Source organism: Nerophis ophidion, linkage group LG16 (assembly GCF_033978795.1).
Source record: "Nerophis ophidion isolate RoL-2023_Sa linkage group LG16, RoL_Noph_v1.0, whole genome shotgun sequence".
NCBI lineage: Eukaryota > Metazoa > Chordata > Actinopteri > Syngnathiformes > Syngnathidae > Nerophis > Nerophis ophidion.
The window spans coordinates 31479813-31506347 of NC_084626.1; the positions used below are offsets into that span (position 1 = coordinate 31479813).

The 26535-nt window shown below is 42.2% G+C and overlaps 1 protein-coding gene across 1 annotated transcript in view; it reads right to left on the minus strand.

Annotated features, from left to right (window-relative positions):
* Positions 1-26535, minus strand: part of cdh4 (cadherin 4, type 1, R-cadherin (retinal)) — a 706961-nt gene that overhangs the window by 241662 nt on the left and 438764 nt on the right. The window contains exon 4 of the mRNA XM_061874925.1: positions 20184-20366. Coding sequence (XP_061730909.1) covers positions 20184-20366 — 183 coding nt within the window. The remainder of the gene's footprint in view (positions 1-20183; positions 20367-26535) is intronic.

A 26535-nucleotide genomic window follows, 5' to 3' on the forward strand; every position in this document is an offset into this window, starting at 1 on the left:
CTGCAGGCTCTGGCTCTGGCTCTGGTTCTGGCTCGACGACCTTTGAGGTGCGAGTCAAAAATGTATCCATTTTGTGTAATTGTGGTCCACACATTAGCCTGCTACCCATCCGCGTGAAAGATTGTTCCGCTTAGCCCCGCCCCCATTAGTTACTGTTGCTATGTCTGTCAAACTTTCGCTCCTACCTAGAAATTTAAAGCCTAGACGAAAAATAAGTAATTTACATTTATTTATATAGCGGATTTCACAGACAGAATCACAGTGATCTACAGTGTGTATAGAAAATGAAAGCATAGTAAAAAAAAAAAATCTAAGAAAATAATAAAAACTAAAAATAAAAATACATTCTAGTGGAATTGCCTCCCGTTTCTCGCGCCCCACCTGTCATGTCTCCATTCCCCACCAGTGGGGCCTGCCCCACACTTTGAGAAACGCTGCTGTATACAAACTGTTGCACCTCCAGTCACTAGTCCGTAAAGCTGCTCAAGATTGCGGACGACAGTAACCTCATCGGGCTCATCTCGGATGGCGACGAGTCCGCCTAGAGGAGAGACGTAGATCGGCTGGCATCCGGGTGCAGCCTCAACAACCTGGAGCTGAACGCCCAGAAAACAGTGGAGATAATCAAGGACTTCAGGAAAGTCATAGCCCCACAATACCTATTCACCCTGAATGACTCTCCCACCCCTGTCTCAATTGTGGACTCCTTCCGTTTCTTGCGCACCACCATCACTCAGGACCTCAAGTGGGAGCCGACCATTAGCGCCCTCATCAAAAAGGCCAAAAAGGCCCGGGAAGATTGTCTCGGACAGTTGAACCACAAACACTGGGGACTCTTCAGTGTTGTGCACTTTCCCCCTTGCTCTTCTCCCTGTTTACAAACTGTTAAACCTCCAGTCACTAGTCCGTAAAACTGCTCAAGTTTGCGGACAACACTAACCTCGTCGGGCTCATCTCGGATGGCGACGAGTCCGCCTAGAGGAGAGATGTAGATCAGCTGGCATCCTGGTGCAGCCTCAACAACCTGGAGCTGAACGCCCAGAAAACAGTGGAGATGCTCATGGACTTCAGGAAAGTCACAGCCCCACAATCCCCCCTCACCCTGATTGACTCTCCCACCCCCGTCTCAATTGTGGACTCCTTCCGTTTTTTGGGCACCACCATCACCCAGGACCTCAAGTGGGAGCCGACCATTAGCTCCCTCATCAAAAAGGCCCAACAGAGGATGTACTTCCTGCGGCAACTGAGGAAACTTAAGGTGCCGACCGAGATGCTGCTGCAGTTTTTGTTAGAATAACTATGTATATATTATCACACTAACTTTAGTATGCTTAAAGTCTGTTGCTTTAGTTATTAGCTATTGTTCTCAAGTTAGACTTTTTCTAATCTATGCAAGGACAAAACTTCTTGTCTTAAGGGGTGGCCTCTGCAACAGATGTTATCTTTGTTTTAGCCCGCTAACAGCCAAGGACTTCAAGGACCTGAACGAAGATAAGATGACAGCACGCAGACGAGACAGAGACTTCAAGGACCTCAACGAAGATAAGATGACAACACGCAGACGAAGCGGGGACAAGGCAAAATCACAAGGCCCCCAGCCCATTCCGTCACGTACTGTGCGTCCTGGACCTGCTTTGCATAATATATGTGACCACTCCTTTTAGAGGCGGCCTCAGTGATCAATCAATCAATCAATCAATGTTTATTTATATAGCCCCAAATCACAAATGTCTCAAAGGACTGCACAAATCATTACGACTACAACATCCTCGGAAGAACCCACAAAAGGGCAAGGAAAACTCACACCCAGTGGGCAGGGAGAATTCACATCCAGTGGGACGCCAGTGACAATGCTGACTATGAGAAACCTTGGAGAGGACCTCAGATGTGGGCAACCCCCCCCTCTAGGGGACCGAAATCAATGGATGTCGAGCGGGTCCAACATGATACTGTGAAAGTTCAATCCATACTGGCTCCAACACAGCCGCGAAAGTTCAGTTCAAGCGGATCCAAGACAGCAGCGAGAGTCCCGTCCACAGGAGACCATCTCAAGCGGAGGCGGGTCAGCAGCGTAGAGATGTCCCCAACCGATACACAGGCGAGCGGTCCATCATGGGTCTCGATTCTGGACAGCCAGTACTTCATCCATGGTTATCGGACCGGACCCCCTCCACAAGGGAGGGGGGGACATAGGAGAAAGAAAAGAAGTGGCAGATCAACTGGTCTAAAAAGGAGGTCTATTTAAAGGCTAGAGTATACAGATGAGTTTTAAGGTGAGACTTAAAGGCTTCTACTGAGGTAGCATCTCGAACTGTTACCGGGAGGGCATTCCAGAGTACTGGAGCCCGAACGGAAAACGCTCTATAGCCCGCAGACTTTTTTTGGGCTCTAGGAATCACTAATAAGCCGGGGTCTTTTGAACGCAGATTTCTTGCGGGGACATATGGTACAATACAATCGGCAAGATAGGCTGGAGCTAGACCGTGTAGTATTTTATACGTAATTAGTAAAACCTTAAAGTCACATCTTAAGTGCACAGGAAGCCAGTGCAGGTGAGCCAGTACAGGCGTAATGTGATCAAACTTTCTTGTTCTTGTCAAAAGTCTAGCAGCCGCATTTTATACCAACTGTATTCTGTGATGTTGACTATGGAACTCTAAATAAAAAGAGGGACGCGGGAGCTGAACCTTAGAACGTAGGGCGAGACTGTGACTAAGTGTTCAGCACCGTGTGTTCTCCTCATGAGCTATATTGAACTCTGTCTCTGCTTGGTTCCTTGCTTCTTGTCTGATTAATAGATGTCATCAGTGTTTGAACCTGACAGTTTTACTCAGCCATCATCGAGTCCATCCTCACCTCCTCCATCACCGTGTGGTTCCCCGGCGCCACAGTCCAGGATAACCTTCGACTGCAGCGCATCGTACCCCTCTAGGACCTGTTCTCCTCCAGGTCCAAGAGCCGTGTGGGTCGGATCACAGCTGACTCTTCTCACCCTGGACACAAAATATTCTCCCCTCTCCCCTCAGGCAGGAGACTACGGTCCATCCAGACCAACACTTCCGGCCACCTGAACAGTTTTTTCCCTTCGGCCATCAGGCACATGAACAATAACAAGATCTGATAGGTCAGTTACAGCTCTTTTTATTACCTATTCTGTGTTATATGTGTTTTATTTTGCACCATTGCACCGAGAAAAAATCCTAGTTTGTGAACCCCTTCTCAAACAATGGCAATAAAAACTATTCTAATTCTGATTCTGATATTTTTTTCTATAGTACAATCTGTACATTTGCACATACAGTTGCAGAGGAGTCAAAATAGAAACTTGGAAATGAGGCTGGCGAGTGTTAATTCAACTCCCAACATCTAACGCTCAAGATGATAGAGGGGAATTAAGGAGTTTCCATTTCTCAGTGAGGGCACCGCCGTCTGGTTCCTTCTCTGGCACTCCATCTTATGTGTGTTTTGTTCCAGTGCTCGAGAAGGAAAATCTGCCCTCATGCCAACACACTCGGGAAAGGCGATTTCTGTAATGCGGCGATGTAAGCCTCGAAGTACAAATGGGCGTGAGGGACTTTATGTGCGTATTTGTGTGTGTGTGCTGAAAATGCCAGCTGAAAAGCTGCATGTCTGTCTGGGTGACTGATAAGAAGCCGGCAGTAAGGACAGTTTAGAGCGGCAGTAGCACAAGCCAACGAACCTCTGTGAGGTTTTGTTACCCGTCCGAATCGTTCGATACAGAGTTTTCCAAATTGCCGTAGTGGAGAAACAACACAAAAACATTAAAGGCCTACTGAAATGAGATTTTCTTATTCAAACGGGGATAGCAGGTCCATTCTATGTGTCATACTTGATCATTTCGCGATATTGCCATATTTTTGCTGAAAGGATTTAGTAGAGAACATCGACAATAAAGCTCGCAACTTTTGGTCGCTAATAAAAAAGCCTTGCCTTTACCGGAAGTAGCAGACGATGTGCGCGTGACGTCACGGGTTGTAGGGCTCCTCACATCCTCACATTGTTTACAATCATAGCCAGCGGCAGCTAGAGCGATTCAAACGAGAAAGCGACAATTTCCCCATTAATTTGAGCGAGGATGAAAGATTCGTGGATGAGGATATTTAGAGTGAAGGACTAGAAAAAAAAAAGTTAAAAAAAAAAGGCGAGGGCAGTGAGAACGATTCAGATATTAGACACATTTACTAGGATAATTCTGGAAAATCCCTTATCTGCCTATTGTGTTATTAGTCTTTTAGTGAGATTATAAAGTACCTAAAAGTCGGAGGGGTGTGGCCACGGGTGTGTTGACCCAGAGTCTCTGAGGGAAGTCACACAGCTGCAGCAAGACGGAAGCTCCGCTGATGTCTCCGGTAAGAGCTGACTTATTACCACAATTTTCTCACCAAAAACAGCCGGTTGACATTTGGTCAGTATCCATGTTGGCTTGACCGCTCTGATCCATAGTAAAGCTTCATCTTCGGGAATTTTAAACAAGGAAAAACCGACTGTTTGTGTGGCTAAAGGCTAAAAGCTTCCCACCTCCATCTTTCTACTTTGACTTCTCCATTATTAATTGAACAAATTGCAAAAGATTCAGCAACACAGATGTCCAGAATACTGTGTAATTATGCGATTAAAGCAGACTACTTATTGCTTGGATCGGGCTGGAAAATAATGTCCGCTACAACCCGAGCCGTCAAACGCACGCGTCATCATACGAGTCATCATACCGCGACGTTTTCAACAAGAAACTCCGCGGGAAATTTAAAATTGCAATTTATTGGCATGTGTTGCAATGTTAATATTTCATCATTGATATATAAACTATCTGACTGCGTGGTCGGTAGTAGTGGGTTTTAGTAGGCCTTTAATATAGTTGTCTTCTCTTTCTTCCCCTCCATTTATCGGATTTCTTTTGTTTTTCAATTTATCATTAAATGTATGTATTATTGCATTTGAGACAATTATATTGTTGATAATAGAGGTAATTATTGTTATTATTCATTATCAATAGTGCTATTTCTATTAGTATTTGTATTGACCATTTGTGGTGTAATGATGTTCATCGCCCGGAAAAGGGTGGAGTGCCATCTCCGGGTTGGGGAGGAGACCCTGCCCCAAGTAGAGGAGTTCAAATACCTCGGAGTCTTGTTCACGAGTGAGGGAAGAATGGAAAGTGAGTTCGACAGGCGGATCGGTGCAGCGTCTTCAGTAATGCGGACGTTGTACCGATCCGTTGTGGCGAAGAAGGAGCTGAGCCGGAAGGCAAAGCTCTCAATTTACCGGTCGATCTACGTTCCCATCAACACCTATGGTCATGAGCTTTGGGTCATGACCGAAAGGATAAGATCACGGGAACAAGCGGCCAAAATGAATTTCCTCCGCCGGGTGGCGGGGCTCTCCCTTAGAGATAGGGTGAGAAGCTCTGCCATCCGGGGGGAGCTCAAAGTAAAGCCGCTGCTCCTCCACATCGAGAGGAGCCAGATGAGGTGGTTCGGAAATATGGTCAAGATTCCACCAGAACGCCTCCCTAGGGAGGTGTTTAGGACTATGTCTCCCGGCTAGCCTGGGAACGCCCCGGGATCCCCCAGAAAGAGCTGGATGAAGTGGCTGGGGAGAGGGAAGTCTGGGTTTCCCTGCTTAGGCTTCTGCCCCCGCGACCTGACCTCTGATGAGCATAAGAAGATGGATGGATGGATGAATGGATGATGTTCATTGTCATTTCTATATTACTATTTATTTCACTAACTGTGTCTATGCTATCACTTTTACCATCATATTTGTACATACAGTATCCTATTTGCTGATGTTGTTTTATTTTTGTTGTGTTTGCTGTTGTTTTTGTGTCTCTGTCTTATCCACGTCTTGTCCCCGCAATTTCCCCCTCTGTCTTCCTTGTTTACTCTTTCTATCCCCTCCTGCTCCAGCCTGGCTGTACCAGATAATGATATACATCCATTCTAATAAAGTCGAATACAAATAAGACAACAAGAAAGGTATCCCACACTTGTCTGTTGTAAAGCAAATTTATACAGCCGATATGGGCATCTACATCAACTATATGATTTGCCTGAGTAGCTGGACAGGACAAAGAAAAACCCCAAAAGATTTCAGTGAACAAACCATTTGGGCATATCATGTTCAAGTGATCACAGCTGAAGAAAAAGGGGATATAACACTACCTTTTACACCAGACCTGAGCAAAATATGGCCTTTAAGATAAGCTAACGTTTCTAAATATATTTATAAACCTTTAATATCAAAACTATGGATGTGCGGCACCATATTAAAATTTCCATAAGTCTTGAACTATTGAAAATATTCCAATCATTGGAATCTGTGCTTTTGAGTGATATACAGGTTGTTATGGTAATCGACGTCACAGCAGCTCCAGGCAGACGAGGCATCAAGCAGAGTTAACGCGTTATTATCGCGTTGACTTTGACAGCCTTAATATATGTTGTAGCGTTGGACAGGATTCTTTAAAAGTCTCTACTCAAAGATGTCAAGAAATGCTGACACGCTATACCATGGGTGTCAAACTCTGACCCGCCGTGTAATTTCATTTGGCCCTTGAGGCCATAATAAATTACCATTAGAGCTGGCCCGCCGGTATTATACAATGGCGGTGCCGCTGTATCAGGGCATTCAACGCTAATTCTCATACTTGCCAACCCTCACGATTTTTCCAGGAGAATCCCGAATTTCAGTGCCTCCCCCGAAAATCTCCCGGGGCAAACATTCTCCCGAATTTCCACCCGGGCAACAATATTGGGGGCGTGCCTTAAAGGTACTGCTTTTAGCATCCTCTACAACCTGTCGTCACGTCCGCTTTTCCTCCATCCAAACAGCGTGCCGGCCCAGTCACGTAATATAGGCGGCTTCTACACACACACAAGTGAATGCAAAGCATACTTGGTCAACAGCCATACAGGTCACACTGATGGTGGCCGTATAAACAACTTTAACACTGTTACACCACACTGTGAACCCACACCAAACAAGAATGACAAACACATTTCGGGAGAACATCCGGACCGTAACACAACATAAACACAACAGAACAAATACCCAGAACCCCTTGCAGCACTTACTCTTCCGGGACGCTACAATATACACCCCCGCTACCAGCAAAACTCGATTTTGCATGTCACTATAAAGTTAAATAAGCTTTGCTTGTTCAATATTCAATGCAAAACTAGTTTGGGTCCCTATTAAAAGGTTAAGTTATTCAACTTTGGCCCCTGGCTTTGTTCAGTTTAGAATTTTGGCCCACTCTGTATTTGAGTTTAACACCTCTGCGCTATACGATCATTACCAGATTTAATGATCATGTTCATTTTGAACACATACACACAAGTGAAAGCAATGCGTATTTATTAAACAGCCCCACAGGTCACACATATGGTGGCCGCATAAACAACACTAACACTATCACAAACATGCACCCCACTGTGAATCCACACCAAACAAGAACAACAAACGCATTTCCGGGGGAACATCAGCACCGCAAAGCAACATAAACACAACAACACAAATACCCAGAACCCCTTGTAACAGCAACTCTTCCGGGACGCTACACAATCAATACATACATCAGAGTTTGTACACCTTTTTCCATGGCCAAATTCAAGCACTTTTTAAGGAATTTCAATATCAATTTCCCAGTTTTTCCAGTACCCTTCATGAGGCAAAAACCAGTGTGAATCAATCCTTCAAGCCTTGTTGTTTGAGGTCACCAAATGCTGTCCGTAGGAAAACTACGGAAAATCTGCTAAAACCTAAACCCAGTTATCATTAAGTGAATGGGGCATAGAAAATCAAGCAGTGTTTCTGTAAACTATTCACTGTCATTGGTGTTTGTCAACATGTCTCCATTTGTGTTGTTTTCAAATTTCTTGTTCTTTTTCTTACTTACAGCACTCAATGACATTGAACAGCGCGGATTGATTCACACCGTATTTGTGCTTGTAAACTGCATAATGTGATATAATTGCACGCACCCTCAACATTTCAATTTCACTCATTTATTAACTAAACTGTTCCACATTATTACAAGGATAATAAATTAAAGGAAAATATTTAGTTTGTTTCACAACACCTCAGTCACCTTTCATTAAGCATCTCTAGCCTTATAACTTTGGCTATGATAACAAATCGATTTTTAGTTGAGTGAAGTTCAATCAATCAATCAATGTTTATTTATATAGCCCTAAATCACTAGTGTCTCAAAGGGCTGCACAAACCACAACATCTTAAACATTATCATTTATCATTGACAAACGCTGGCTTTTTTCCTTTCATAGCTCGTAATAACTGTCCGTAATTAACATGTGATCTAGCCTTGATCTCACAGTTTAGGTCTGGCACGTACCAAAAAGTTACAAAACAAAACTTTAGCTAACATTAGTTAACTTGTAAGGTTACTAATCTCTGGTTTACCTTTCATGTGACTCGAGAGTCCCATTGCGAAAAGTTGGATTTCCTTTGTGCATACTTTGCAGCAGGCTGCACGTGGATTTGGTCCACATTTTATCCAAAGGTTGTATTTGTCATTTTCCGCCCAATATTCATTAAAACGACAACCTCCCGGCATGATGGACCGATGCACCACTGTCCTCTTGGGGGCGATATGACGACAACCTAATGTAAGGGCTTGTGCAAAGCCAACAGACCAAGATTGTAGCTCTCTTTTTCAAAGAAACTTATTTTATTTGTTTCCATTTTACAAATAGCCCATTGAGGGCTTCACGGTGGCAGAGGGGGTTAGTCCGCCTGCCTCACAATACGAAGGTCCTGAGTAGTCCTGGGTTCAATCCCAGGCTCGGGATCTTTCTGTGTGGAGTTTGCATGTTCTCCCCGTAAATGCGTGGGTTCCCTCCGGGTACTCCGGCTTCCTCCCACCTCCAAAGACATGCACCTGGGGATAGGTTGATTGGCAACACTAAATTGGCCCTAGTGTGTGAATGTGAGTGTGAATGTTGTCTGTCTATCTGTGTTGGCCCTGCGATGAGGTGGCGACTTGTCCAGGGTGTACATCGCCTTCCGCCCGATTGTAGCTGAGATGGGCACTAGCGCCCCCCGCAACCCCGAAGGGAATAAGTGGTAGAAAACGGATGGATGGATTGAAATAGCCTATTGAGTCAGACTGCCGAGCATTTACAAGCACCTAACCCAAAATTCAAGCATTTTTCAAACCTTTAAAACACAACATTAACATTTAATTTTCAAGGTTTTCAAGCATCTGTATTAACCCTGATACGTACATACCTCAAAGCCTGGATAAGCGACATTCCTCTAGGCCAGGGGTCGGCAACCGGCGGCTCCGGAACCGCATGCGGCTCTTTGATCACTGTGATGTGGCTCAGTTGCTAAATTGCCGACCCCAACGATTATTCCGGGAGGTTTCCGGATTTTAGTGCCTCTCTCAGAAATCACCTGGGGATAACATTCTACAACTTTCGCGTGGACTTCAATATTGAGGGTGTGCAGTGATGGTAATCGCTTTAACCTAATCTACAACATGTCGTCACGCCTGCTTTTACACCCCGCGATCTGCATGCAGACTGGTCACATTTTATATTCAGCCTCTGTTAACACACGAAAGTGACTGCAACGCATACTTAGTCAACAGCCATACAGGTTACACTGAGGGTTGTAATATAAACAACTTTAACACTCTTACTAATATGTGCCACACTGTGAACCCACACCAAACATGAATGACAAACACATTTCGGGAGAACATCGGCACTGTAACACAACATAAACACAACAGAACAAATACCCAGAATCCCATGCATCCCTAACTCTTCTGGGCTACATTATACACCCCAGCTAGCACCAAACCCCGCCTCCTCCCCAACCCCGCACACCTTAACCGACGCACATAGAGGGTGTGGGGATTTGGTGCTAGCGGGGGTGTATAATGTAGACCGGAAGAGTAGGGATGCATGGGATTCTGGGTATTTGTTCTTTTGTGTTTATGTTGTGTTACAGTGCCGATGTTCTCCCGAAATGTGTTTGTTAATCTTGTTTCGTGTGGGTTCACAGTGTGGCGCATATTAGTAACAGTGTTAAAGTTGTTTAAACGGGCACCCTCAGTGTGACCTGTATGGCTGTTAAACAAGAATGCCTTGCAATCGTTTGCGTGTGTCTGCAGAAGCCTCATACGACCTGTGACTGGGCTGGCAAGCTAGTTGAACGTGTTGTAGAAGGCGCCAAAGGCAGCGCCTTCATAGGATGCCCTTATTCATGTTGATCGAGGGAAATTCTGCAAACATTGGCGAGAATAGTTGATCTGACACTCGGTAGTCTCTCGGAACATTCGGGAGGGTTGGCAAGTGTGATCCTGTTAAGCGGCATTCATGTAAAACTCACGGGCCCCACTATAATTACGTTTTCAGATTAAGGTGCGGGCCGCGTGTCTGAGACCCCTGCTTTATACATAGCACAAAGTAAAAAAGAAATTCTGTATGCAGTGTTATTTCATTTAAAATTTCAAAAGAGTTTTGTGGCTCCCATTGTTTTCTTTATTTTGTGAAACGGGTCAAAATGGCTCTTTGAGTGGTAAAGGTTGTCGACCCCTGCTCTAGGCCTTCGTTGCATAACACAATTCGAGCGACCTTCCGCCACAATCACTCCCCCTAAGTTTCCTGGTTACTAACACCATGCCGCCCCTTCCACACACACACACACACACACACACCCATACACACACAGCCATTAATTTCGTGTGAGTTTGGGCTCCCTACAGTTGGTAGAGTGTGGGTGTTTTAATAACTAGAGTAATTAATGTCAATGCTCTCTTATAAGGGATGAACTGAGATGTGAAAAATACTCAACTGACTATTAACAGGTGCTGAGAGAAAAAGCTCTTGAATAATCCTTGGATGTATTCCTGTGAGACCAAGCGTGACTTGCATACGTGTGCCTCAGTTTTGTTCCTTTCTCACTACATGAGTAGGAGGGTACATTTTCTGGCATTAACCCTGTGATGAGGGCAACGATTTAACCATGTTTGTTGTGATTTCATTGCACAGGTGCAGTAAATATGTTACACAATATGTCAAAAGTCTACCTTTAAAGGTAGGCAATTACTGTCGTTGTGCCCTATACCACTTAGAGTATGGTATAGGCCAGGGGTAGGGAACCTATGGCTCTAGAACCAGATGTGGCTCTTTTGAGGACTTCATCTGGCTCTCAGGTAAATCTTAGCTGACATTGCTTAACACAGGGCTGTCCAAAGTGCGGCCCGCGTGTCATTTTTTAACGCCCCCACGGCACATTTTAAGAATACAATAAAAAAAAAATTTAAAACATAAAAAGTGGTATAAAAGAGCAAACAGGTGAAATGTAACAAGTAATTGTTGCAATGCTTACTCTTATAACACAAAGCTGCCATGCAGGCTGTTTCTTTCTTTAAAGGGGAACATTATCACCAGACCTATGCAAGCGTCAATATATACCTTGATGTTGCAGAAAAAAGACCATGTATTTTTTTAACCGATTTCCGAACTCTAAATGGGTGAATTTTGGCAAATTAAACGCCTTTCTTTTTATCGGTCTTTTAGCGATGACGTCAGAACGTGACATCACCGAGGTAACACACCCGCCATATTCATTTTCACATTACAAACACCGGGTCTCAGCTCTGTTATTTTCCGTTTTTCTGACTATTTTTTAGAACCTTGGAGACATCATGCCTCGTCTGTGTGTTGTCGGAGGGTGTAACAACACTAACAGGGAGGGATTCAAGTTGCACCACTGGCAAGAAATCTGCCACCAGACCCCCATTGAATTTGCCAGAGTGTCTGCACATTTTACCGGCGATGCTAAGACAGACATGGCACAGATATGTATGCAGATGCATTTGCAACGATTAAGTCAACGAAATCACAAAGGTGAGTTTTGTTGATGTTGTTGACTTATGTGCTAATCAGACATATTTGGTCACGGCATGACTGCCAGCTAATCGATGCCAACATGCTACGCTAATCGATGCTAACATGCTATTTACGCTAGCTGTATGTACATTTGAAACTAGATACCCACATTTAATGCGAAACAAACACTTACCAATCGACGGATTTAAGTTGCTCCAGTGTCACAAGATGCGAAAGTCCTGATCGTTTGGTCCGCACATTTTACCGGCGATGCTAATAAGGCAGCCATGCTAATGGCCACTTCATTAGGTACACCCATGCTATGGCCGAATAGCGTCAATAGCTATTCGCTCAATAGCTTCAATTTCTTCTTCAATTACGTTTTCGCTATCTGCCTCCATACTCCGACCATCTGTTTCAATACATGCGTAATCTGTTGAATCGCTTAAGCCGCTAAAATCAAAGTCTGAATCCAAGCTAATGTCGCTATATCTTGCTGTTGTTTGTATTGGCAGCCCTGTATGACGTCACAGGGAAATGGACAGTCGCATCGCAAATAGCGAAAATCAATAACTTTAAAGCTTTTTTTAGGGATATTCCGGGAGGTGTAAAATTTAGAAAAAAACTTTGAAAATTAAAACAAGCCACTGGGAACTGATTTTTATTGTTTTTAACCCTTTTGAAATTGTGATAATGTTCCACTTTAAAAAAGAATAATGAATCAAAATCAATGTCATTTTGAATTATTGACTTATACAAGGCTTTGATTACATCACATTAAATATTCCACTTTGAGATATTTTGGGGGAAAATGTTGCATATTTTGTGTTTTACCATACAAAAAACTGAGCTGTTTTTTTTTTTTAAAGAAGGCCTAAAACAAACAAACAAAACAAACAACAATAAAACTTAGAATTGACGGATACATCTGAAGTTGATCTCGAGATTATTGTGCTAAAAGTAAACAGTGGAAAAAATGTATAATTTATTTTTAACATTTTAATAAGTAGGACACTTTTGGATCCCCAATTATTTTAGTGTGAATTGTTTTTAAGTGTCATTGCTCAAAAAATAATAATGAATCAAAATCCAATATTAAGGCTCCAATTATTATATAATCTCAAATATCCCACTTAAAAAAGTTATTGGGTGAAAATATTGCATATTTTGTGTTTTTTCCATTTTTTTTTCTAATGTTGATCTAGAGATTTAAAACTTGCATAATAATAAAAATTATAATACTGAATAATGACACATTTTTAATATTTTTTTTGACCAAAACCCTTTGGGGTCCCCGGGATCATAACTGAGTGGAGGCCTAAATGTATATTTTTTTATACTTATATTGTATTGGTTTTTAAAATAAAAATTATGAGAATGGCCCCCGCTTGCTCTGATTTTTCAGTGTGCGGCCCTCAGTGGAAAAAGTTTGGACACCTCTGGCTTAACACGATAATTATGAATAATTCCGCTAGTAAGCACAGAGCTAAAAATAATGTTCAAAATACAAAACATTCTCATGCATTTTATCCATCCATCCGTTTTATACCAGACTTGTTCAAGAAGTCGCATTAATGGTAAGAAGTATTTGATTTATTTTTGGTTAACTTCAGAATAAGAATGTTATTAAAATGAATAAGGGATTTATTACACTCTAAACATGTTGGTCTTACTTAAAAATGCACACATTTAGTTGTATTCAGTGTTAAAAAATATTATATGGCTCTCACGGAAATACATTTTTAAATATTTGGCTTTCATGGCTCTCTCAGCCAAAAAGGTTCCCGAACCCTGGTATAGCCCTACATTGCTGCCTCTGCTCATGGGTACCCAACCTTTGAAAATGTTTGAGATACGAGTAGTCTCTGCTAATTGGTTTGCCTTGAGTTGCAAGTAAAACATGTGGTTTCAGGAAAATCCGCACTGCTGGTTGGCTTAGCACAGGGGTCAGAAGCCCAAAACGTTGAAAGAGCCATATTGGACCAAAAATACAAAATAACCAATCTGTCTGGAGCGGCAAAAAATGAAAAGCCGTATATATATGTCACATACGGAACGCATTTTGGTGCGCGAATGTATCACCCCAGGATGCAGTGGGACCAGACAGGCAGGATTGTCGGTAAGAAGCTGATTTTAATATACAAAAGATAATAGAACACTGGTGCAAACAGAAAAGAAAGAGCGTGCTTATGCACGGAAGCTAACGCTAATATTAGCAGGGAGTCCAAACCGTCCAAAAGCGCGTGCCGAGCGCCCGGTAGCTAAGACGAGACTTAGCAAGCAAAACAAGGACTTAGAGAAATCATACGTGATTTATGCGTGTAGCAAACCATGAGCCAAGAACGAACTGAGGAAGAAGTCAGGCTTAAATACTAAAACAATAATCAAAAACAGGTGTGTGACAGAAAGTCAGTGTAGGTGGAGCAAATGAAGTCGCCATGGTGATAAATACAAACAAGGAAGTGCTCAAACAAAGGGATTGGAAGAGTCCAAAGATAATCAAAAAGGGACTCAAACATAGACTAAAGATGTGATCCGGGAACCGGATCACAACAATATAAGTCTTATAATGAAGGCAACACATGATGTTAGTGTCTATATTAGCTATAATAGCCTAATATCAAAATGACTATGTGTCGCAGGCTGAAGCAAATCTTCGTTGACAGAATGTTGAAATGTGATATTTATTCTATACATTTTTATAACATCAGAAACCATTAGTAAAACATAGGCCACTCAGAAGGTGAGATAACTTCAGGAAATTCCTGGCTTTTAATAACCAAAGGTATAGATTTGTGTCCGAGTTAAAGGAAACGGCAAACTGTCATCTTTTAAAGACACTTATTACAATCTTTGGCAAGCTAGGTAATGTTTGCTGTGGTCTGGAACAACATGGCACACAAACAACTATCAGAAATGCAGCCAATATTACATACAGATAATGTGTTATAAGACATGCAAAACTAAATTATATACAAAGAGGATGAAAGTAAAGGATATTAAATGAGCTCAAATAGACCTACAAATGAGGCATAATGATGCAATATGTACATACAGCTAGCCTAAATATCATGTTAGCATTGACTAGCCTGCAGTCATGCACTGACCCAATATGCCTGATTATCACTCCAACAAGTCCTTTGTGCATTCATGCACAGTATAAAATGTTTGGTGGAAAAAATGAGACGAATACGGAGTGGAAGATTTTACATGTAAACAAACTGTTGCGTCACAGTCAACACAGTCAAGAACCGCCAAAAATAGGAGGATAAAACGATGTTCACCAAATACTCTCATCAGTGAAGCATACACACAAACATATTAATCAGTGGGATTTTTAACAATTGGGAAGGTTTTTGTCATGTTTGTCCTCACACAAAAAACATACTAAAACAAGAAAAAAAAATATTTTTCCATTTTCAATCCTTTTTTAAAAATGCTCCAGGGAGCCACTAGGGCGGCACTAAAGAACAGCTTGTAGCTCGAGAGTCGGGGGTTGCTGACCCCCTGCTTAGCAAATGCTTCAGTGAACCCTTCAAGATCCATCCGACATCCGGTGTCTCACTTGCTCGCATTAGCTGGCTTTTAGATAGATAGCGAGAAAGACAAAGCATTATTTTTCCAAAATATCGGTCCGAAGAAAGTGAGTGTAAAGGACAACGATGAGAAGAAGGAGATGATATGAATTGAATTGCAGAAAGAAATCATGAAAAAACAAGATCGAGGTGCGTGTGTAGCTGCAGAGCACTAACAGGTGTCATCTCTAAAATGTATTATAATTCCAGCTAGGGAAGCTAAAAAAAATTCCTAAACGTAGGATTTTTATCAATGAATATACAGAGAACCTGATGGTGTGTTTGATTACCTGAACAGATTAATCCATACTTATATAGCCTGTATATATTGTGTTTTGAATTAAACTGGTCCTAAAGGTACCTTATTATTATTAATAACATATTTGAATATTACAGTATAGTGCCTCTAATCGCCAGCAGGCAACTGGTGCGCTATTCGCTATCTTGCGACTAGTACCGTTACGTAGCTATCTTAAATAGTAACATGAATGTAATACCATACTTGAAGACTCTGGGTTGAGAGTACCAAACTCCTGATAGCATTTCTTCTATTTTGGTGTTGTTTACTTGAATCATATTGAATGAATGAATGGTTTATTTTGAGCCATGCAAACAAAACAAAAGAATGACATAAAATACAAAATAAATATATATATACATTATTTTTACACCTACATTGAAAACATTACATTTTACAAATCTTTTGTAGATGTCAAGATTGGCTCAAAAGGAAGTGGGAAAAAGTAAACTTATTAGGTCCCACCCCTATACATATATAATATATAATACAATAATATATATAATATAATTCAATTCAGTGGATGCTGCGTAGATGCTATATATTATCTATATATAATACATTTAAATTCACACACACTTACATATATACATATGCACACACACATATATACACAACACACACATATACACAATTTATATATATACATATATACATACATATATATACATACATATATATATATATACATAAATATATATATACATACATATATACACACACACACACACACCTATATAAATACTATATATATATAATAGTATATATAATATAAACTTTTGTCTAAATATTATACATTGCAGTCTCTCATGTGTGACTGCCATCGTATGGCACTTTTATGGTGTCCTTGTTCCGATGATTAACTTGTGTGATGACTGCATTATGCTGATAGTATATATTTGTAGTATGAATTGATTAACATGGACCCCAAATTAACCCTTGGTGTGGTGTTCGGGTCTGTGGGACCCGTTTTCATTTTTTTTATTAAAAGAAAAAATGATACAATTAATTAATTTTTCAAACTGACACTCACTGACTTTGGCTCATTTTCTGTGAAGAACATACATAAAAATACACATTCAATGACCACACACCGTACACCCCCCCCTACACATTTCTATTACATATAAGATGTCCAGGTCCACTAGAAGTGTGGAAATTGATGTTCTGTGCACCACACACACACACACACACACACACACACTGTGATAGCAAAATTACTTGTACTCGTTTTAATTGATGATGTTCTTTGAACGGGTCGCCAAAAGTTGTTTATCGGGCTCAGGAATGTGACACTTAGCAAGAGATCTATTATCTGATCAAGCTGTCTCCGGTGTCTTTGATGTAACATGTGGACTATAGTTGACCTGGGCATGTGTTTTTCCTCTTCCTGACCCCCAACAGAAATTGTTCCCCTTTCCTGAGTGACCTCCCCCCCCTCTGGGCAAACGACACCCTCTTCTTCTTCACAGGACTTTGGGTATTCATTCCACTGGTGTACTGTATGTAAATGAGCATGGAGGGGGGGACTTCTGAGAATGTATAATTGTCATGTCAAATTCTAAAGGAGTTAGAACAAGCTGGAACGAACCGGTGTGTCGTTCTGGTTTGGTCTCGCTTTGCAAAGCTTGTTATTATTTGTTTGTTACTGTAATAAATCATTTTAAAGCTATTTGTCACTAAAGGATCGTCTTTAAGAAATTTCCATGACAACACACACACACACAGACACACACACACACACAGACACACACACACACACACATACACACAAACACACACACACACACACACACACACACACACACACACACACACACACACACACACACACACACACACACACACACACACACACACACACACAGGAGGAGGACATTGTGAAGGTACACAGAACACCAGAGGGTCAAATGTGCGAGAAAATGAGAGCAGACAGTGTTGACAAGCACTGTTGCAACCTTGTGTGGGAACCGCAGGGGCAGAAACACAAAGGAAGAATCTCTGTGGGATGCAGAAACTGGCAGAGAAATTTTCCATGCAGCGTTCATATCAAACACTTTTACGTGAAATACTGAACAGATGTTTATTTGGATAAGGTAAACATCTGTTCAGTATTTTAACATAAAAGTGTTGGATTGAAAGGCATTAAAAAAGCCACAAAATGCAACAGGTCCATCAGACCCACAAACACTGGCTGAGTCAACAAAATGAACTATACACAAGGGTTAAGCAAGTTGAAAAACGTATTCGGGTGTTACCATTTAGTGGTCAATTGTACAAAATATGAACTGTACTGTGCAAACCGTACTGTTTCACATAATGAATTTTCTTCCTTTGCAATCTACTAATAAAACGTTCAATCAATCAATCAATCAATCAATCAATCAATCAAAATTGCTGTCTACATTTCTCTCTTATGTGTGACTGCCATGTTGATGTGTATTTGCGTCATCTATGTTGCTGCTCCTCGATCTTAGCGCTGCTTTCGATACCGTCGATCATAATATTTTATTAGAGCGTATCAAAATACGAATTGGTATGTCAGACTCAGCCCTGTCATGGTTTAACTCTTATCTTACTGATAGGATGCAGTGCGTCTCCTATAACAGTGTGACCTCGGACTATGTTAAGGTAACGTGTGGAGTTCCCCAGGGTTCGGTCCTTGGCCCTGTACTCTTCAGCATCTACATGCTGCCGCTAGGTGACGTCATACGCAAATACGGTATTAGCTTTCACTGTTATGCTGATGACACCCAACTCTACATGCCCCTAAAGCTGACCAACATGCCGGACTGTAGTCAGTTGGAAGCGTGTCTTAATGAAATTAAACAATGGATGTCCGCTAACTTTTTGCAACTTAATGCCAAAAAAACGGAAATGCTGATTATCGGTCCTGCTAGACACCGACCTCTATTTAATAATACAACTTTAACATTTGACAACCAAATAATAAAACAAGGTGACTCTGTAAAAAATCTGGGTATTATCTTCGACCCAACTCTCTCCTTTGAGTCACACATTAAAAGCGTTACTAAAACGGCCTTCTTTCATCTCCGTAATATCGCTAAAATTCGCTCCATTTTGTCCACTAAAGACGCCGAGATCATTATCCATGCGTTTGTTACGTCTCGTCTCGATTACTGTAACGTATTATTTTCGGGTCTCCCCATGTCTAGCATTAAAAGATTACAGTTGGTACAAAATGCGGCTGCTAGACTTTTGACAAGAACAAGAAAGTTTGATCATATTACGCCTGTACTGGCTCACCTGCACTGGCTTCCTGTGCACTTAAGATGTGACTTTAAGGTTTTATTACTTACGTATAAAATACTACACGGTCTAGCTCCAGCCTATCTTGCCGATTGTATTGTACCGTATGTCCCGGCAAGAAATCTGCGTTCAAAAGACTCCGGCTTATTAGTGATTCCTAGAGCTCAAAAAAAGTCTGCGGGCTATAGAGCGTTTTCCGTTCGGGCTCCAGTACTCTGGAATGCCCTCCCGGTAAAAGTTCGAGATGCTACCTCAGTAGAAGCATTTAAGTCTCATCTTAAAACTCATTTGTATACTCTAGCCTTTAAATAGACCTCCTTTTTAGACCAGTTGATCTGCCGCTTCTTTTCTTTCTCCTATGTCCCCCCCTCCCTTGTGGAGGGGGTCCGGTCCGATGACCATGGATGAAGTACTGACTGTCCAGAGCCGAGACCCAGGATGGACCGCTCGTCGGGACCCAGGATGGACCGCTCGCCTGTATCGGTTGGGGACATCTCTACGCTGCTGATCCGCTTCAGATGGTTTCCTGTGGACGGGACTCTCGCTGCTGTCTTGGAGCCACTATGGATTGAACTTTCACAGTATCATGTTGGACCCGCTCGACATCCATTGCTTTCGGTCCCCTAGAGGGGGGGGGTTGCCCACATCTGAGGTCCTCTCCAAGGTTTCTCATAGTCAGCATTGTCGCTGGCGTCCCACTGAATGTGAATTCTCCCTGCCCACTGGGTGTGAGTTTTCCTTGCCCTTTTGTGGGTTCTTCCGAGGATGTTGTAGTCGTAATGATTTGTGCAGTCCTTTGAGACATTTGTGATTTGGGGCTATATAAATAAACATTGATTGATTGATTGATTGATTTAAAAACATGAACATTTGTGGAAAACTTAGGGGGCGGGAGGGGAATACTTTTTTATTTTTAATTAAAAATAACATACCAAAGACAAAATATTTACAATTCCCATGCAGAACCTCTGCCGGCCCCATAGGGGTTGCAAATCAAAACAAAAATCAGACTTCAGAAGTACATTTCAATGATTCCAAAAAATGCAAGACTGATTTGTGATACGATATGAACTCTGTCATAGAACATATTGATGCATATTCCACAGCACCCCTGTAGACTGAAATATATACATATATATTTTAAATGTTACTTACTCTGACAAGCATATGAGGGAAGGGTCCTCGGGAATTCTCCGGCACATTGATGGGTGGGATGACCCAGTCCCTCTTCTGTCGCCTCAGTCCATTGGCATAGGAACTTCTCTGATGTTTACGGGCAAACTTGAAGACTCTGGGTTGGGAGTCCCACACTCTTGATAGCATTTCTTCAATGCCAACCTGGAGAGAAACAAAAACAATGAGTTATATCACATCCAATAAATCACATTACAAAACATACTTTTTCCGTTTCAGAAGTATTATTCTGTTGAAAATGTTAAGGGGGTCATATGATGATTTTTAATCCACCGTATTTTCCTGGCCATATGGCAGTGAGCGGGTCTATTCAGGTCTATTTTCATAGAAAAGGCGCATTGAAGGGGTCATATATTTTTTATTTTTTTCTAAATTGAAAACACTTCACCGTGGTCTACATAACATATAATACTGCATAGATTATCTTTTACAAATCATCTTCAAGCCGCTTTCTGACAGTTGCTTCAGGGTGCGCCGTTTTGTGGGCGGTCTTATTTACGTGGCTCACCTTCAGCAGAGTCTTTTCTCTGTCATCTTTGTTGGAACGGTGTAGCGTGCAAGGATGGGAGTGGAAGAAGTGTCCAAAGATGGAGCTAACTGTTTTAATGACATTCAGACTACTTCTATCAACAACGGAGCAGCATCTCCTCATCCGTGGTTCACTAGTGCAATAACAAGGCCCGAAATGAGTCCCGTGAAAAACCGTCCGACCTTGGGTGAATAATGTAAACTCACTACACCAGTATGTTTTAGCGCTTTCATGGCGAGTATACTGACAGATGTAAGTAAGACCTTTACGCTACTTTATATTCGAAATGGCAACAGCTGAGGATAAATGTCTCATAACAAGAAGATAGAGAAAAAGAAGAAGATTATCGACTAAGGAGTCGATGCGGACTACAAAGGCGGAATGCGTGCAAATTTTCCAGACTTATGCAGATCCCAAATACAGATCAGCAGGTAACAGAAGGTAGGGAAACTAGTTTTTGCATAATATTGCAAAACAAAACGCCAGATAATGTCTTACCTTATGCACAAACCATATTAATACTCATATGTTGAAGCACAGTACAATCCATCAAGCGGCGCGGCTTCATAGCTCACCAAAGTCGTACCAAAACATTTTGATAGATTTTTGAGCGCCATGTGTAATGTTCTATATCAGGGGTATCAAACTCAAATACAGAGTGGGCCAACATTTTAAACGGAACAAAGCCGCGGGCCAATGTTGAACAAATTAACCTTTTAATAGTGAAGTGAAGTGAAGTGAATTATATTTATATAGCGCTTTTCTCTAGTGACTCAAAGTGCTTTACATAGTGAAACCCAATATCTAAGTTACATTCAAACCAGTGTGGGTGGCACTGGGGGCAGGTGGGTAAAGTGCCTTGCCCAAGGACACAACAGCAGTGACTAGGATGGCGGAAGCGGGAATCGAACCTGCAACCCTCAAGTTGCTGGGACGGCCACTCTACCAAACAAGATTTGCATTAAATATTGAACAAGCAAGGCTTTTATAACTTTAGTGACATGCAAAATGCAGTTTCAAATAATAATAATAATAATTAAAAGAATATCAATGGCATATCAAATAAAATGCAAATAAACATTTTATGTCTTTTTATCTATTTGCAATTTTCTGAGGTAAATATCACATTTTTTCCACAGGCTAATAATAAATTTGAAAATAAAATAACAATAATTAATGAACCAAACATTCAAGCCTTGAAGTAACAAGAGAAAATGCATGAATAAAACGTTAATTATTGGTCAGTTTGCTGGAAGTTTCCCAGAAGAGTTAGTGCTGCAAGGGTTTCTGGGTATTTGTTCTGTTGTGTTACGGTGCGGATGTTCACCCAAAATGTGTTTGTCATTCTTGTTTGGTGTGGGTTCAGTGTGGCCCATATTTGTATCAGTGTTAAAGTTGTTTATACGGCCACCCTCAGCGTGACCTGTATGGCTGTTGACTAAGTATGCCTTGCATTTACTTTTGCGTGTGTGTGTGTGTGTAAAAGCCACAAATATTATGTGACACGCTGTTAGTATGGAGGAAAATTGGACGTGACGACAGGTGGCAGAGAAGTCTAAAGGCAGTGCCTTATATGCACGCCCCCAATATAGTTGTCCAGGTGGAAATCGGTAGAAATTCGGGAAAATGGTTGCCCCAGGAGATTTTCAGGAGGGGCACTGAACTTCGGGAGTCTATCGGGAAAATTAGGATGGTTGGCAAGTATGAGTATTAGCGGTGAATGCGGTGTTACAGCGGCACCGACACTGTATAACACCGGCGGGCCAGCTGTAATGCTAAATTGATATTGCCTCAAGGGCCAAATTAAATTACACGGCGTGCCAGATTTGGCCCGCGGGCCAGAGTTTGATACCCATGTTCTATATTTTCAATAGAACATATAACATTTTGGTGTTGTTTACTTGAGCCATATTGCAGTCTACACATATATATTATGTGTGACTGCCATTATATGGCAGTCTACGCATATCTCTTATGTGTGACTGCCATCTGCTGGTCAAACTTATCATTTCACCATGCATCAAACAAAATAGCTTTGAGGTCGGTAAGCACAACCAACATTATTCCGTACAAAAGGCGCACTGTCGAGAAAAGGCAATGATTTTTCAGTGCGCCTTATAGACCAAAAAATATGGTACATGTGAAACACCTCGTTGTGGTCTCCAAGGCAAAATGTTCCATAAATGTTATTATACAGACCATCTTCAAGCCGCTTTCGGACGGTCTCTTCGGAATGTGCCGTATTGTGGGCGGTCTTATATTAAGTGATGTAGTTTTTAGCCCTTCCATAACGAGTCTACAAACAGATTGTTTTGCATGCATGTGGAAGCCAGTCTGCTCCTCCACAACCAGAGGATAGAGACAAGCAAGGAATTTATTGACTACAACCGGATGAAAATGCCATAAAACAGGTACCATTTTTTTCCCTACTGTTGGCAGAAGCTCTGTGCTCTTGTGTCATCCTGTTGTGTTCTTAATGTTTCCCTCTTGCTTTCATGTGGGGTTTTTTTTTTGCCGTTTGGTTCGGGACCCTCAGGGACTAGGCGACAAGGGGTGGCACTTTTGTGACTTGTGCGGTGCTTTTGTTTGTGGACTTCCGGATCCGGCTCTCAGGAGCCATTTGGCCATGGAGACCAGCTGCCGGGTCTTTGCCACACCAGAGTCTGTTTGGAGAGACTGGAGGAGATGCGGATAAAGAGACAGGGCTGGTGCTGAGCGCCGGGACGGACAAGCGTCACAGTGAATGAGCAGGTATCGGACACTTCGGTCTCCTTAAAGCGCATCCTCTTGCCGATTGTATTGTACCATATGTCCCGGCAAGAAATCTGCGTTCAAAAGACTCCGGCTTATTAGTGATTCCTAAAGCCCAAAAAAAGTCTGCGGGCTATAGAGCGTTTTCCGTTCGGGCTCCAGTACTCTGGAATGTCCTCCCGGTAACAGTTCGAGATGCCACCTCAGTAGAAGCATTTAAGTCTCACCTTAAAACTCATTTGTATACTCTAGCCTTTAAATAGACCTACTTTTTAGACCAGTTGATCTGCCGCTTCTTTTCTTTTTCTCCTATGTCCCCCCCTTCCTTGTGGAGGGGGTCCGGTCCGATGACCATGGATGAAGTACTGGCTGTCCAGAGTCGAGACCCAGGATGGACCGCTCGTGTGTGTATCGGTTGGAGACATCTCTACGCTGCTGATCCGCCTCCGCTTGGGATGGTTTCCTGTGGACGGGACTCTCGCTCCTGTCTTGGATCCGCTTTGAACTGAACTCTCGCGGCTGTGCTGGAGCCACTATGGATTGAACTTTCACAGTATCATGTTAGACGCGCTCGACATCCATTGCTTTCGGTCCCCTAGAGGAGGGGTGGGGGGTTGTCCACATTTGAGGTCCTCTCCAAGGTTTCTCATACTCAGTATTGTCACTGGCATCCCACTGGGTGTGAGTTTTCCTTGCCCTTATGTGGGTTCTTCCGAGGATGTCGTAGTCGTAATGGTTTGTACAGTCCTTTGAGACATTTGTGATTTAGGGCTATATAAATAAATATTGATTGATTGATTGATCCTCGCTCATCCATGCGGACTGGACACTGGCCGAGAGTTGGTGGGCGGCCGAGGGTGGAGTCGGCTCTCTTGGTTGCTTTGTTGGGTCTGCTCCTGTCTCTGGCCATGCTCCCCCCTACCCCAGCAGACGATGGCGTGGAACACCGCAGAGTATACGTTTTTTATTTTTTGTTTTACTTTTGTAGCTGTATGTAGAAATGGCTGGTTGCATCAACTATGCCCTTTTAATGTCTTTAATCTCCTTTGTGTCATTTGATGTTTGATGTTTCCCTCTTCCACACATGCTAATGTGTGCTATGGCTACGAGTTTTTCCCCCCTTGGCCTCAGTCTGGATCCCCTTCTCCCCCTCTCACCTTTTTTGTAAGGGGCTCCGGAAGTTGGCAGACCTGTCAGCCAACTTGTTCTGTCTCCCTGTAATGTTTGTCTGCTCTTGAATGGGATTGAACATCCTAATATCCCCTCGAGTATTTCTGATTCTGATTTCTGATCAGGTAAGAAAAGTTGGTTTTGCACCATAGCGCCCCTTTAATGACGTCTTTCCTCATTATGCAAAAATCACAACTACAAATGCTAGGTGTCTGTGAGAGTGCCAGAGAGGCACAATATATATTTTATATGCTGCTGCATCATGTTTTCCGAGGCTCTCTAAAGCAGACTATAGGTGGTTGTTTAAGGTAATGTGCTTTTGCTGCGTTCCTGCAAATATTTTTTTCAGGCAGACAATGCTATCTTGGCACATCTTTGTCCTCAGTGTCACTGCAAACCCCAGTAAACAATGTGACATTTTCCTGTCGGGGTATCATCAGATAAAATGGGTATTGATGAAATGCCGCTGGAATGACAAAGGAGCCAGCCAGGACAGACGCAGGGGGAGAGCAGAAATATTTGTACTTTAATGAACTGCTGTACAATCTACTTTTTTGTGTGCAAGCCAGGTCCCTAAACGGGCACTACATGTGTCCCTTATGTCAGTGTTTTATCAACCACTGTGCGGCAGCACAGTAGTGTGCCGTGAGATACAATCTGGTGTGCCATGGGCGATGATCTGATTTCACCCACAAACCCCGTTTCCATGTGAGTTGGGAAATTGTGTTAGATGTAAAAAAAAATCGGAATGCAATGATTCGCAAATCCTTTTCAACCCATATTGAGTTGAATATGCTACACAGACAACATATTTAATGTTCAAACTGATAAACATATATATTTTTTTGCAAATAATCACTAACTTTAGAATTTGATGCCAGCAACACGTGACAAAGAAGTTGGGAAAGGTGGCAATAAATACTGATAAAGTTGAGGAATGCTCATCAAACAATTATTTGGAACATCCCACAGGTGTGCAGGCTAATTGGGAACATTTGGGCGCCATGATTGGGTATAAAAGCAGCTTCCATGAAATGTTCAGTAATTCACAAACAAGGATGGGGTGAAGGTCACCACTTTGTAAGCAAATTGTCGAACAGTTTTAGAACAACGTTTCTCAACGAGGTTTTGCAAGGAATTAAGGGGTTTTACCATCTACGGTTCGTAATATCATCAAAAGGTTCAGAGAATCTGGAGAAATCACTGCACGTAAGCGATGATATTACGGACCTTTGATCCCTCAGGCGGTACTGCATCAAAAACCGACATCAGTGTGTAAAGGATATCACCACATGGGCTCAGGAACACTTCATAAAACCACTGTCACTAAATACAGTTCGTCGCTACATCTGTAAGTGCAAGTTAAAACACTACTATGCAAAGCCAAACCCATTTATCAACAGCACCCAGAAACGCCGCCGGCTTTGCTGGGCCCAAACTCATCTAAGATAGACTGATGCAAAGTGGAAAAGTGTTCTGTGGTCTGACGAGTCCACATTTCAAATTATATTTGGAAACTGTAGACGTGGTGTCCTCCGGAACAAAGAGGAGTATAACCATCCGGATTGTTATCGACGCAAAGTTCAAAAGCCAGCATCTGTGATGGTATGGGGGTGTATTAGTGTCCAAAACATGGGTAACTTACAGATCTGTGAAGGCACCATTAATGCTGAAAGGTACATACAGGTTTTGGAGCAACATATGTTGTCATCCAAGCAACGTTATCATGGACGCCCCTGCTTATTTCAGCAAGACAATGCCAAGCCACGTGTTACAACAGTGTTGCCCACGTATGCGTTCCTCTCCAAGGTTTCTCATAGTCATCATTGTCACCGACATCCCACTGGGTGTGAGTTTTCCTTG